This window comes from Haliotis asinina, chromosome 7 (genome assembly GCF_037392515.1).
Source record: "Haliotis asinina isolate JCU_RB_2024 chromosome 7, JCU_Hal_asi_v2, whole genome shotgun sequence".
Taxonomy (NCBI): domain Eukaryota; kingdom Metazoa; phylum Mollusca; class Gastropoda; order Lepetellida; family Haliotidae; genus Haliotis; species Haliotis asinina.
The window spans coordinates 21,020,142-21,035,340 of NC_090286.1; the positions used below are offsets into that span (position 1 = coordinate 21,020,142).

Here is a 15,199-nt window from a genome sequence, read left to right on the forward strand (position 1 = left end):
AATCCATAAGAGACACTGTTGAGGATTCCATAGGAGACACTGTTGAATACATGATATGTTTTATGGATAACAACTCCTTTTGTTGTCTTGACTGTTGTCGGGTTGTACATCGACGAAGGCTAATTGATGGTGGTGGTGCTCTGATTCCATGGTGAATTGGATTTTATGGTGTTGTCAAATCATGAAAGTCTGTTCAGAATCATCAGCGACCGTGAGGCCATGGATTACTGTTGGACCGTTTATCTATTACAGATCGCAAGCCATCGGAAAGCTGCGGTAAAAGTCGGCAACAGATCCACCATCAGTTGGTGTCTGGATATTGTTCAAACATCTGACAACAGTAACAAAATAGGATTTATTGCACAGTATGTACATAACAATAAAGACACGTTGTCAAATAAATGAGGCCACATAAAACTGGACTGAGTTCATAACACTTTGGGAACACAGCCCCGTAATTCATTGCTCAAAGTCTCCTTGGCATGGATATAACAAGACCTAGTTTTGCCACAGGTGTGCTCACAAAGGAACGGGTATCACAGCTTCTTCAAGCCATCATGTCCACGCACGTGAAGATGAACGGTCGGTTCGAAGTATCCAGAATATCTGTACGTGAGACAACTTAACCGATATCCTGGTTTCAGATATGAAGATAGTGAACCAGCTCGAAGTGTCCAGGATATCTGTCCGTGAGATAACACAACCTATATCCTGGTTTCCATGTGTCACCGGGGACCATTGGTCCCAGAACTTTGTTCTGTCTTCAGCTTCCAGCCTTCTCCTGGGCCTCCACCACCTCCCACCAGAGGGCGCCTGGCTTCAGGCAGTATTCTGGGTCATAACTCAAATCCTCGTCTTCCACCCAGTACTCTGGTGCTATCACCACATCCTGACCGAAAGTTGGGTCTTCCGCCTCTCTCTTCTCCACAATCTCCCACCACAAAGCATTAGAAGCCAGTGTGAAATCTTCGTGTGGAGCCAGGGAGACAATGTCGTCTGCATTTCCATTCTCGGCGGCATCAAGAGATCCACGAACACTGTGGCCATCCTTGACAACGGACCGACATCTTCGTACACATAACCTTACAGCCAAGAAGATGCCCACAATGACCACTGAAAAATCATAAACATGATTTGATGTTTGGGAATACGATAACGGGAAAATATCACTTTCAATACAGCATTAGCTTAATGCGTAGCTACAAATAAAACATAGTTTAGAAAAGGGGGATGCACAGTCCATTTACACCCGAGTTTCAATGGTCATATAAAAATTTCACGACAAAGGGAGAGAGTGTGTGTCCTCGCCCACTCCTCACACACACGCACGCACGCACGCACACGCACACATGAACCTAAACGGGAAATATCTAATAAACTCAGCTGACACAAAACACTTTGGTAGCTGTTCCTATGTGCGCAAGATCTCTGAAAGGGTTTGTGTTATTCGTTTTAACGACAATAACATTATATCTATATAGTACAACTAGGTCGCTAATGTTCGCACACCCAGAAATACACTATATCTGACCATGTGCACGTTCTTTGTGACTTTTTCAGTCAGTACATGTGTGAATGATCATGTATGTTTTATATAAGTACCTAGTTCTACCATAATGTAGATATTCAAAGAGATATTCCAAGCTTCATAGTAATTATCCGTACTATGTTATGATGCCTTTAAAGGGTATGAGCCGTAAAATTTGCATATCAGCATTTATTTTTATTGTAGCTGATTTTATATATTTTGTTTTGTTTTAACAATTCCAAAATTGATATAAAATGCAAACCAACTTCTAGAATGCACATTAAACAAGTTATAACACGGTAGCAATTCAAATTTTGGTTTGGCTCTAGCTTGGTTTATTAATGTGTGGTCTGTAAAATAGAAATGAAGTCTTCCGTTGAAGATACGAACCTGTCAGGTCCTTGACTCATGTTAGATCATGATTGCGTGAGGTTGAATAACCTCCCTTGAATTGATATTCCAGAACGAGGCTTCGTTCGCCATATTTGCGGAAAGAGAAGGAAAGGCATAGTGTTGTGTTGCTGTGAGCTGTAATTTTCCACTGACCAGTGGATCAGCGTTGCTATCTGTCTTTCGCGATGGATTTATTGACTCTAATATTTCATAATCTTTGCCCCTTCACGAACCATGGCACGTCAGAATCTTCACTGTGTACATAACCCCGCTTATAAAGAGACTGGCGACACAGCCTTCCACAAATACAGGCCTATCTGTTGAATCCGTCACCTTCTTTGGCCGAGTGTTATTGTCAAATAATTCTTTGTCAGCCATGGAAATGCACACAAATAACTCTCAACATCAATCGAGAAGGGTAAACTTGACGTAAACAGCTACTAATATGATTCTGTAAACCAAAATACCAACTTGGACGCGTAGAGAACTAGAGATGGGGGATCCCCATGCACGGAAAAGTGCGGCCGTCAGCAGGCTTCGACACCAACTTAGAAAGAAAAGAGAGTCGCTTGCTGACCATTTTGAGTTCAAGATGTATATTATTTTCCATTTCAAAGAAAAGGTGAATCCATTTTATTAGTGTCTAACAATGTGTTGGATTTCTGGAGTATATCTGCTTACAATAACAATAATTGCTTCATTGTAAATCACAATGTTAGTGTACATAGTGTTTGTATCCTTCATTACTTCATGCCTTAGTTCTAACATAATGATGACATTTTGGGATACATATTTGCACACAATACACTTCAGCTTTTTTAGCTTTTGGTGCTCATTCACTGAAAAACTTATGTAATCAAAACTCAGTTTTGTGATATGTGTGTTTGTCTAAGAAAGTTGAAAGCGTTAGAGTTAAAAGAATCCATGTTTGTTCAGGAGAGAAAATCTTAAAATTTTAAACCAACCTATTGACATCCACTATATTGTGTATACCCCTGCATGCTGAACATATAAATAAATATATCTCTTATCTCACTCAAAATAAGTCATATACAACAGAAGCTTCCTGTATAACCATCAACCTAGAAAGGTCCGGGGTAGAAGAGGCCTTCAGTAACCTCTGCTTGCCATAAAAGGCAACTCTGCTTGGTGTAAAAGGCCACTAACAGGATTGGGTGGTCAGACTCACTGACTTAGTTGACACGCCGTCTGTTCCCAATTGCGCAGATCGATGCTCATGCTTTTGATCAGAGTGTTGTCTGGTCCAGACTCGATTATTTACAGGCCACCACCAAATAGCTGGCATATTGCCAAGTGCGGCATAAAACTGAACTCGCTCGCTCACTGTACATCAGTGACTAACTATATTCTAGAATATGCCTCAAACTGTTGAAATCATTTCAGAAATCCTGCTTTCTCACTAATATAGGAAATAAATTTTGAAACAATGTATGTACAACCTCACAAGATCAAAATATTTGAATGTAGATTTAGCCTGGTAATCTCTTTGTGACTTGGATAAATATTACAGTTACTCTGCTGCGTAAATGAATGATAATATTTAACTGATTACTTTTTCAGAAGAAAAAGGTGGCTATTTTTGAAGTAGCAGAAGTTGTTCCAGTAATGACTAACAACTATGAAGACAGTATTCTCAAAGGTGTAAAGGTGAGGAGTGATGACTTGACGTCATTGTAATTTGAAGGAATTTCACTTATCAGGTAGCATGACCATTCCATATAGATTAATAACTTTTACTTTGATGTAATTCCTGTGCATGAAATTCTGAAGGCACCTCCATTGAAGTTAGTGAGAAGTCAACTTCATTGCGCGAATTTTCCTGTTGACATGATGAAATTTCTCAAAGTGACAACCAAATAAGGAGTAATCTGACATTTAATATGCTCAATACCTCCAGCAGTAGTCATTTGGAATGGACAAACAATTTGCTCCTTGTTCCCAAGACAGGACTCTCTATTGATCTGTTGGCTCTTCAGGCAGAGTATTGTATGAATGTAGCATGCAGGATTTAATGAGAGTGGAAACAAACTACCCTGCACGAAAAAGTAACTGATTTGTTATTGATCAGAAAAATGTGATTATAGGTTTGAATCCCATTTCACCCCAATTCTGTTTCAAGGATTGTCAGCACCAAACCTGAGTTTATGGGTTACTCCAAACTGGTACACATCTTAAGGCTTTCTTCCCACATTACGTTTACATGACATGTGGCTGGAATAACAGCAACCTTAAGTCCAGCTCACTGACTGCTTTACGGGGTCAAGCATGGCATATGTACACCCTTGCACTCATATCCCATTAGCAGTATTTGAATCACAGTATGGACTACCAGAAGTTTCCACCCCACCCCTAGTATCCAGCATTAGTGTGCAGTACTCATCAGTCTAAGTATACGTAAGCTCAGTGTTATTCGTCAGTCACATTTTTAACTGAACAGCCGTAGGTTTTCTAACACGACCTTCAACTAGGGTTTGTTAGACTCAATATAGCAGTTACCTGAAGGTAATCAGGTAGAATGGGCCTTCAGCAACCCATGCTGGCCATAAAAGGCGACTATGCTTGTCATAAGAGGCGACTAACAGGATCGGGTGGTCAGACTCGCTGACTTGGTTAACACATGTTGTCAGTTCCCAATTGTGAAGATTGATGCTCATGTTGATGATCACTGGATTGTCTGGTCCAGACTTGATTATTTAGAGGCTGCCGCCATATAGCTGGAATATTGATGAGTACGCCTTAAAACTTAACCCGCTCACTCACTGACTCAATATAGCAGTGTTATGAATATTACTGAGACTAAGTTTACGTAGACTGCAGTACTTGTTTGTCCTAGTGGCGTTAGTTTTTCTGTTATTCTCTACTGATTCACACGGTATAGATGGGATGGTTGGGTACCCCGGTGGTTATGGCTTTCAATCGTCATGCCGAAGACCCATGTTCAATTTACCCCCTTTTCTGGTGCCATGATATAGCTGGAATATTGCTAGAAGCAGTGTAAACTAAACTCACTCACTTACAGTATACATACAGATGTCTTTCTTATATATGCCAGTTATTAATTTTACTGCTATTACATTGTCAATGGGCAAATCCTGCAAACATTGTTGGACATTGAATTGGTCAATGAATCCTATTAAACACTTCCTACTTTGGTAGCAAAAGGTAAATTATACTATTTCTGTTCTTGCTTCATTCTGAAGGAGAAAAATGAACTTGTGCAGCAAGTGAAAGTAAACATTGATTTTAATGTTACTTTATGAGTAAGATCATCATCATCATGGTCAGCTACCCCAGTCATCAACACAATTCACATGTCATACAGTATGCACTTTTAGAACCCTGTTAAACCTGAAGCATGTATACTTTGTATTTTAGGAAGAAGCTTATTCTTATGAAAGCTCCAGAGAACTCCTAGACAAAGATGTAGTTCAGTTGCATGCTCCTAGGTGGCAGTCCATGAGAAGGGTGAGTGTAAACACTTTGGCGAGTCTGCTCATTGTAGTAAATGACATTGTCAGCTTATGGATATAACTGATAAGAATCATGAAAAACTCTATTTGAGAGAGGTATTCAAGTATAATTTCTTTTGCATTGAGTTTGAAAGTCCATGTTAATCACAGATTGTACATCAAAATATGTGTGTTTTTGTATGTCATTTTGATCAGCATAAGTGCATAGATGTGTCAGAGAATTGAACATGCATACATGAAGTGTTTGTTACTTTATGCTCAATATATTTTTTTCAGGATGTTATTGGATGTACAACAGAGATTGACTTTTTTCTTTGGCCAAGAAGTGACATTGACAGGATTGAGTGTCAGCTCTTTTCTCGCTGGAAGGGAGACCAACTCCCATTCAAACGTGTTGAGGTATGTTGCAGATATTAGGTGCACAGGATAACAGGACAGCTTGTATAAGTGTTGATAAAGTCATGTGCTGTAGGGGTATATTATCATATCTTAATACTATCAGTGATGTTTGTGTTTTATGTATGTCATAACTTTATCATTGTTTCATTCATGATCATCACATTAAGCAATTGTATAATTGTGAAGATGTGTTACTGATACTGTCGAAGCTGTCCAAACAGGTGGTTGTCCAATCTGGCAAGTTGTCATCACTGGCATTAAATCTCAGTCCCATTTATAGCTTGTACATTTATCATCATTTAAAAGCTCTGCAGTTTAGCAGCTGCCAGTTCCGGATCTCAGCATGGAGTGAGTTTCATGAATATGTGCTTTTACAGTGATTTTACTGTATAATCCAGTTTGTGGGTAGGAGTCAGCCAGAAGTGTATTGTCACCAATTAAACCTGTGTTAAAACTACATGATTGACCATCAGTATGGGTATACTTGTTCATGTAATTAGTGAACTGAGTCAGTGTGTGCAGTAATTGAGAGAATTATGTGTTGCAACAATTTATACAAGAGTGACAAAACTGGTTCAGTTTTAGTCATAGGTAACAGTGTAAGCTCTGCTATCTTCAGTCCCGATAAGTGCCAGTTTAGTTAGTTTCCACTGTAGTTACACTATATGTAGCATGTCCAATTAACACCATCAAAGCCTGGTGGTGTATTTCATTGGATATGCTTTCAACATCTGAAGCAACTGTAAGTTGCAGTAAGACTTTGGCCTGGTTTGAACACTCATTTCAAAAAGTTTAACCTGTGAAGATCCAGGATAGAATAGGTCTTCAGCAACCCATGCTTGTCACAAAAGGCAACTATGCTTGTCGCAAGAGGCAACTAACAGGAGTGGTCAGGCTCACTGACTTCTTGACATATGTCATCAGTTCCCATTTGCACAGATCAGTGATCATGCTTTTGACTACTGGATTGTCTGGTCCAGACTTGATTATTTTCAGACAGCCACCATGTACTTGGAATATTGCTGAGTGAGATGTAAAACTGAACTCACTCACTCACTCAGAATGTGTGCTTGAAGGCACTCTCATTTTCACAATTATGTTTTCACTCTTATCCTTGAAAAGGAACTATATTACTGTAATTGATGTGGATATGACAAAAATACCAAATGGTTTGTTTTGACTCCCCTGGAATTCAAGGAAAGAATAGGTCTCCATAACTCATGTGTCTGTTTCTTTGGATATTTTCATGTCCAGTATGACAGCAAACTTACTGTTTGATGATTAGTATATTTGTCTGTGGCAGGCCAGCTTCTTGTTCAGTCATCTGGACTATGAAAGACAGCTGATGAGACTGGTTAGTCGGCGAGACAAAGAGGGGCTCATCATCAACAACCCATCCCAGACCATGTTCCTCTTCATAGACAAGCAGCAGCTACAGGTAGGTCATCCATTCAGAACTTGAAGTGGTACATGCTTGTTTTGGCACTTAGTTTTGTTTGTGGAAGACCTCTCTATTAGGCCAATGAATATTTTATGGTTGTAGCCAATTACAGTATGTCATAATAACTTGAAGTTCAGTTGCATTTGTAAAAAGAAAGAGAACATACTTCAATACGGCTACTTAGTAATCAGGTTGTTGGATCTGTTAACTTCATATTGTTTGCCAACCATAAAACTTAATGTGTAGTTTTCACTACTGCATTTTTAGTTTGTGTCCTCTAAACCCTCTCTTGTATTCTTTGCTGTATTTCAGACTGCCAAGAACAAGATGGTGGTGTTCAAGTTGTCCAGTGTCTGCCTCTATCTACCACAGGTAAAACTAGCTGCACCGTTATTGTCATTATACTAACTTTCGTGTAGTGTCAGTATCCATTGTAGCTGCTCAAACTCAAAGGTCCTTTGATACTCACTCGAGCTTAAATGTCAAACCCAAACAGTACATTGTATTATCAGTGTCAACTCTCTGAAAAGCATACAACTCTTGCAGCCACTAGATGCACTAAGCTCATGTTGCTTTCCTGTGATTACATGTAATTTTGCCCCTGTACAAATCAGTGTTTGCTATATCTCAATAGTGAGTGTGTATTCGATATTTCTGTTGTGTTAACTTCTAAACACTTTCATTATTTTTTGTTACTTTCCATCATGTGACATTAACAAAAGAAATAATTCAATAAGCTACAACATTCTTCCTTTGCAGTCATCTTGTAGGCAATGTGGTTAACATCTCAATCGATCATTTCAGGACCAGCTGACCCACTGGGGTGCCGGAAATGTAGAGGAACTTGTTGCAACATATCTTTAACCCAGTGACCTTGACCTGACTACAACACATTGGGAGACCTTCTCCTTGACTAGTTTGACTGTATCGTCAAATTGTAATGTGTGTTTGATATGCTTTCTGTTGAGATGGACTATTTGTCATACACAGAAAGCATAGACGAAATTATTTTTGTAAACAACTTCATTACACAAATGCAAACTTAAAATTCCTTTCAGACAGGAGACCTTTACATGGTGCAAGCAAATGCCTTTATCCTGAGTAGGCTTGACTTGAGATCTTGACAGTGCTACATGCAACAACATGCTGAGTACTTTTATATTTCATGGTGTAATAACACTTTATGTAAGCAGAAATGAGTTCAGACTGTGCATGCAGGATGTTTCAGCCAATGTCTAGAGTCAAGCTTACCCATGTGCTCTAGGATCTAAGTTGAAACCCGTCTTCTCCATTTGCTCATATTGTGGTTACCTTAGATGGAATGCTATGTTGCAGATACTGTATGACTAATGTACATTTCATTCATGGGTTCCACCAGAAGGTAAACTACATGCCAAAGGTTCATGCCACCATTGTTGTCATTCTATGTAATTACATGTACCCACTGCAGTAGATTAGAACAGTCTTCATAACGGTGAGAAGCATCCGCATCCTTTGATTCTTGGACTGGTTTTACTGAGTTGGCTCAAATACTGAATAGGAGGCATGGTGCCATACAAAGGGATTATGTGGCCTCTTTGGGACAGTTTCAAACTAGCTGAGCACCTATGAGTGCATAACAGGTTAGCTGCTTCCATTGGCAGTTGGAGGTGTTTTCAAATGCCAAGGATATCCAGAGGAGGGAGGGGTGTTCATATGTGCATAATGTCATTTTGAAATTAATGGACCTGTATCAAGACGTTTTCTGCTATGTCTCAGTTGAAGTAGAGGTGCTCAGACAGTTAATCTTGGTGCTTGTTGTATTTTGTATGAAGATAAAATGAAGATCAGACACATCCAAAGATATTCATAAATGTCCAGCATGTAGCTTTGGAGATTTTGACTTTATAAGACATAGCAAGACTGGGTTTACCATAGCAGTTTGCCGGGTGCACCTTATATGTAGGCACTGATTGGTGTAGGCTTCAGGTTGTAGCTTTTGGATGTTGGGTTATCCAGTGTATTCCTCTTTATCATTAGCCCTGCCTTTGGATCACTGGGTTGCAAGATACCCTCTTCCCATGACAGATCACTTTTCAATCCGTGGTGTTGTGAATATTGATAAGGGCTAGTAGTTACCCCACCAATTTTGGTAAGTGAAGTGAGTGTAATTTGACAAAAATCTATCAAGAGTTTTACTGAGTCATCAGGTTTTCATTGACAGACCTGCTCATACACATCAAGGCAAACGATGGTGATCACTTGGAGTGCCCCTGCACGATATTGCTGGAATATTGGTGAAAGCGATGTAAAACTAAGCTCTCTCAATCAATCAAGCTGGTGGTGTAAGTTCAGTCCCCTACGCAGTACACATCTAAACCCCAAATATTGCTCCCAGTTGAAATCAGCTGTCCCTGAAAAATTTTCTTTGTGAATACAAATTGTTAACAATTGACAAACAAAAGTTTAATGTTATTTCATTGATCATGTGGACTAGAATTGTGTATAATTAACAAAATATTGCATATGTGATTCTCTTTATGTGTAAGTTTTCATTTTAACATAATGTTAAAAAGAAAAAGAATCTTCTAATCTATTGCAGCTGTCATGATCATTGTCATACAACCATTGCCATTGTCCAAAGTTTCATCTGTTACGATCATCTTTTAACGTTTTTCATAAAAGTTTAATTTCTTGCTTACAGAAATTAAGATTTCATCTCGTTTTATCCCTTTGATGGCCATCTGATCATGTGAATTAGCCAAATTTGAACCAATTTAGCCGCCAATAGTATTTTCCATTGTTATCCATCACAATAGTATAGACAGGAGTGTGCACCAATTTTTGTCATTGCTTCACATGGTTATTTTCCCAACTTATTTTTCTGCTGGAGACTGTGTTTCAATACATATAGTCAACCGAGTAAAGATAAAGCCACAGTAAAGTAAACTCCAGCTTATCAAGTTGTTGCACTTGTATAAGTGTTTTCTCATCATTGGTAATAACATATAGGCTCCCATCATATCATTGTTTAGTTTCCCCAAATGAACTATTCAAAGACGTTTAATACCAGCCAGTACAGTTGTTATGAATATGTTTTGTGGTAGGTACTGAGGTAAAGGTCAAACTTCAATTACAAAGTAATCAGAGGCCAGGTGGAATTATTGACTGTTGGGTTTACCTGGAATGTTGTAATACAGTAGAACATGGTTGTAATGAACACAGATATAAACAAACCTAACATTAACAGATGTAACAATTTATTTCAAAAGTCCTGAATGATTTTTCTGTACAATATTTGAACATTTTTGTAACTAATTTGGTATAATGAATTTGAGGTAAGAATAGATTTGTTCAGTTTTTGATGGTAAGCACATTGCAAGTTGGTATCAGTCATCATTGAATCAAACAACATGCTTAGAATCAAATCATCATCACCACAGTACACTTTCAGATTAGTGAAGCTCAACAGGTCAGCATGTATCATCTGACAAGCGATATATGTGTCACAGGATATTTTGGCAACCCATATGTATTTGAATCCATTTTTCAGTGGCAATCACTGAACGTTTCCAAATTCTTTCATCTTGCTTTTACTTCCCGTTATGTGTTACATTATGTAAAGCCTTGCTGAGAAACATGTGAAAGACACTTCAATCTTCAGATTCCATGGTATGTACTGATCACAGTCAGTTAAGCTAAAATATTAAGTGTGCATCTTATGTTGTCATTTTTATACTCTTTATGGGAATACCAAAAGGTTACTATGAATAAAGGTTGAAAAATAAGCCACAGTTATAGCACATTTTATAATGGAATGGTTCTTGACCGTTCATGGTGCATATATTCTATCAAGTGTCGCAAACTGAATAGTGGTGTTACTACTGAGGCAGTCAGAAACGAGTGAAACAAACAAGTAACAAGCAACACATATTGAAATACAAATTTTGCATTTAACTGGGAGTTTGTTAATGCCATGTTTTACTGTACAAGAAAACTAACAATTCTTATCTTTTGACAAGTCACTATTTAGTGTGCTAAGAAAACTTAAGGCTAGGTTACAATTCAGCTACAATCACCTGTAGTTTTACAGCCTGATATATCAAGCAAAACAAATGGATGTAACCTTGTCTTGTAACTGATGATGTAACAGTTCCTCACAGTTCCCCTCAGTGTAACACATCTCAGAGACTAAGGATGCAACTCGTCCTGAAATATTCATACCTTTAATATGAGACCAGCAGACTCTGGCTGGCAGAATGGTTCAATTTTGCTTTGAATCCAGAGTCGCCATAAAATAGAGAAAACCTACAAAATGGAACTATGAGAAGGATACTGTGTGATAAATGGTGCATTCCAAAGGGTAATGAATTGGCCTGGTTTGGGGAGTATGTTTTTAACAGTTGAATAGTACATCCTTGCACATGATTGGCATGTTAACAGTTTCTTTCTAGTTTGTTTTAGGAACGTATGCCTACCACAGTTATTTCTGTTATTTTGTGTGATTAATGATGGATGTCTTGAGTATGTGGGTGTTCGATGGAATGTGAATGACCGTGAAGCTGAAATATTTCTGATGACTTGAACAACAAGGGCTATAACTTTTGATAGTGCTCTGTTTTCTTTGTCAACAAGGAACAATAAAAGTCTTTCTGTGTGTATTTCTGTTGGGAAATATATTAGTCACCAGTCATGCCAACATGGATTTAATGCAATATGGCAATGTAAAGTGATGATAATTAAGTGCTATCATATTTGTTTATATTGATTTAACGTTTTATGTACTTTATATGCTAACATGTTACATTTGATTGTGGATAAAACTTGGAAGTAATCAAATACTTTCATTTTGAAAAAGATTTTGTTTAAATGAAAATTTAAAAAGTAATTTTCCTGATGGTAAGTTGAAAATTAGATAGTTAAAGTTCCTGTATGATAGTTGAACATGTCATTAGTTTTCACATACAGAGCTGTCATTTAAAACACAGTTGTGGGTGGAATGAACTGAGGTCTTTGGGTTGTGAAGCTCATTTTTTTTTTATGTTTCTTGCCATGTTATTGCTGGAATATTGCTATAAGCAACGTAAAACCTGTACTCTTCACTCCACTCCTCTCTTTGTTTGGAGAGATCAAGCCCCTTATTAATTTCGGGCAGGTGTGTAAGTTTCCAACATATCCTAAATCTAATAAGCTTTTGTGATGTCAGGAACTTGTTGCCACACGGTATGTTTTAATGTGTGGGGAAAGATGCCCATATCAATCTGACTCAGTCATTCCCCCATAACTGAAGTAGGCCGGTCTTCATCAGAAATCTTGTATTTGTAAGAAATGGTTAATGTTCGAGTTACAGGGACTACTTTGACCTCTTGTAAGGAAATGTATATTCTTGAAGCATAAAAAATGAAACATTGTTCTTGTGTTTGTCTTTTGATATGCCTGATATTGAACAGAATGATTATCACAGCAAACAAACTGATCAGGCCCTGCCATGATGTTAAAGCATGGGTGTGGTCGGAGTGCCAGACTTCTATACTATCAAACCACTCGCATGCTTTCGGGAAATATCTGACTTAAACTTATCTTTTCGTTTCTGCTTGATATTTGCTGCAGCATGAAAATGGGATGATACTGAGGCACAAACGAAAATACAGGTTCATCGTAGTATTGCTTGTCACTAATAGTGAGGTATCCAGTAGAACAAACATAGTTCATTCAACATAAACTTTATTGTTAGAAATATTCGGATAAAATGGGAATGGTTGCTGGTTGTGGTCAACACCTGATTCTAATGGCCAAAACATTTCACTATCTCCTTGATTCAAATATCCAAGGAGCTTGGCGTTAGGGCACGGTGGACATGTGACTGATCAAAAATTGAATATGTCATCATTGTATGTCACTCTCTCAAGGTGTTTCTTTCCATGTTTACTACCTTGAAACTGCTCGCTTGTTTTGTCCTCATGTGTCCTGCCTATATGGCGTGTAACCTGCTCCAGGGCTGCCTGTTCTCTGATGCAGCTAGTGTCCTTCATCTCAACGTTATCAAGTGATGTACTTGAAGCTCTTGCCACGATACCGTTCACTAATGTGTCAGACCTTTTCATGCTGTCCTTGCCACTGTATATGGTAGCATCTTTGGTTCTAACATTTGACACACGGGCCTTTACGCCTTCTTGTCGACCCCTCCTCAAACACACAGTACTATCACGGAATAGAATCCCGCCATGTCTTTCTCTGAGTTTAGCAAAATATTCTTTTTCAAATGTCTGTTGTTGTTTAATGCATATATTTTGCATGAACAGGAGGTCTTTGAACACAGCAGTCCGTTTCTCTTTGACCTTAGAGTATTCCACAGACTCATGGTCTAGCTGCCGCTCATACATGTTGCGGAGATCTGAAAGAAACATAGCCTCGGTTAGTGTGTTGAATGACTTAAATCTCGGGCACCTGTAGTCAAATTCGGAGCACAAGCAACATCGTAACACGCCAGTTACAGAAATAACACCGATAGGATGACATTCATGTTTCAATTATTTAAGGGATAATCATGAGGAAAACGTGTTCAACACTTGCGTAATCTAGATCATACAGATCATATTGAAATATTTATACCTTTAATATTATGACGGAAATATCGTTTAGTTTCTTATCATATCGTCATTTCGTTCTTACAGACATTCATTCTTAAAGTGGACAAATGGATGATCGGGACGCGGCCAAATCATTTTTAAAAAAAACAGCAATGAAAAATTGTTACGTGCACACAAAAGGGTTACGCGCCGATGCCCAAGAAACATTTCACTTTTTTGTTTAGCCTTATAGTGTCATCCTGAATGACATCAATGCAATGTAAATAGCTTAGACTGTGTAACATCTCACTTTTCATGGACTTGAGATCGGTTTCAAAATGTCTGACTTTGAGACGACACTCGGGCAGCGACCTCTTCAACATGTCGCCTACCATGTAGCTACTCGCCTCAGTGTTGCCTCGTCGTAGTTCACGGATCTCGGTCCTCAAGTTCTCAATCAACTTCTTTAGCATCTCGTTGAAGGATCGCTGGTACTGATACCTGAAACCAAACTGCCTCAGTACTTGGTTCTGGATCACCAGACATCATTCAGCAAATACATGTACAGATTTTAGTAGTTTCCTTGAATCGAACCCAGTCTCAGACTCAGGCACCTAATCGCTGGTACACAGTCAATGATCTAACCCACTCAGCCGCCGCGGCTTCTAGCAAATTGTCGTCCTTGAGGTCTTTGATGAGTGAGTTTAACTTTCCAGCCATCTGGCGGCAGTCTGAAAATAATCGAGTCTAGTCCTGACACTCGGTTGATAAACGGCATGAGCATCGATCTACGCAATGGGATACGATGACGTGTCAACCATGTCACCGAGCCTGACCACCCGATCTCGTTAGTCGGTTTCTACATGCATGGGTTATTGAAGATCAGTTCTATCCAGGACGGATAATGTCCTAGATGAGAGGGTACTACAAGTAACATGCGCACCCTTCTAGGCCAGCATGACTTTATATATATATTACCCTGTTCACATTTCTTTTGCACTTTTCACTACCTGATCCTCCATTCAACTTCTTCCTGTTCTCGCTGTATGTTCATGGCGAGATTCTCCCGTACAATGTTCCTCCACTGGTTAGCCGAGGCGTGTAAAGTCCGGACAGTCTCGCGTTCATAGTACAGCTCCCTCCGCAGTCTCTGGATGGCCCGGATGTCATCCTCCTCATCTTCTTCCTCCATACTCACACCATCATTTATGGAGAAATATTCGGGGCGAAGAGCTATCAAGTGATTACTCCGTTTATGCTGATTATGACATCACAATAGTGAAGTTGCGTGACGTCACATACTATGTCATCTGAGGATTTGCGTTTAACTTATTCTTTATTGTATTCGATGATATTAAAGTATTGAGTAATTTCACAGAGTAAACAGTTTGATATGTAT

At 38.8% G+C, this 15,199-nt stretch overlaps 2 protein-coding genes across 2 annotated transcripts; one reads left to right on the forward strand and one right to left on the reverse strand.

The window, feature by feature from the left end:
• Positions 1 to 2,002: 2,002 nt before the first annotated feature.
• On the forward strand, positions 2,003 to 12,641 carry LOC137290808 (uncharacterized protein C6orf62 homolog). The gene is made up of 7 exons (XM_067821943.1): positions 2,003 to 2,543; positions 3,503 to 3,589; positions 5,318 to 5,407; positions 5,689 to 5,811; positions 7,115 to 7,249; positions 7,565 to 7,624; positions 8,057 to 12,641. The coding sequence occupies exons 1-7, from the start codon at positions 2,415 to 2,417 to the stop codon at positions 8,114 to 8,116; spliced, it is 684 nt and encodes a 227-aa protein (XP_067678044.1). The 5' UTR covers positions 2,003 to 2,414; the 3' UTR covers positions 8,117 to 12,641.
• Positions 12,642 to 13,098: 457 nt separating this feature from the next.
• LOC137290266 (coiled-coil domain-containing protein 169-like) lies at positions 13,099 to 14,992 on the reverse strand. The gene is made up of 3 exons (XM_067821052.1): positions 14,811 to 14,992; positions 14,111 to 14,301; positions 13,099 to 13,625 (listed from the first exon to the last, which is right to left on the reverse strand). The coding sequence occupies exons 1-3, from the start codon at positions 14,990 to 14,992 to the stop codon at positions 13,099 to 13,101; spliced, it is 900 nt and encodes a 299-aa protein (XP_067677153.1).
• Positions 14,993 to 15,199: the final 207 nt, after the last annotated feature.

Coding starts and splice junctions, on each gene's coding strand:
- LOC137290808 (XM_067821943.1), top strand. CDS start 2,415: ATGGGGGATCCCCATGCACGGAAAAGTGCGGCCGTCAGCAGGCTTCGA. Junction 3,590..5,317: donor GTATTCTCAAAGGTGTAAAG/GTGAGGAGTGAT, acceptor TTTGTATTTTAG/GAAGAAGCTTATTCTTATGA. Junction 7,250..7,564: donor TAGACAAGCAGCAGCTACAG/GTAGGTCATCCA, acceptor GCTGTATTTCAG/ACTGCCAAGAACAAGATGGT.
- LOC137290266 (XM_067821052.1), bottom strand. CDS start 14,992: ATGGAGGAAGAAGATGAGGAGGATGACATCCGGGCCATCCAGAGACTG. Junction 14,302..14,810: donor GAAGTTGAATGGAGGATCAG/GTAGTGAAAAGT, acceptor GTTTGGTTTCAG/GTATCAGTACCAGCGATCCT. Junction 13,626..14,110: donor CGATCTCAAGTCCATGAAAA/GTGAGATGTTAC, acceptor TGTTTCTTTCAG/ATCTCCGCAACATGTATGAG.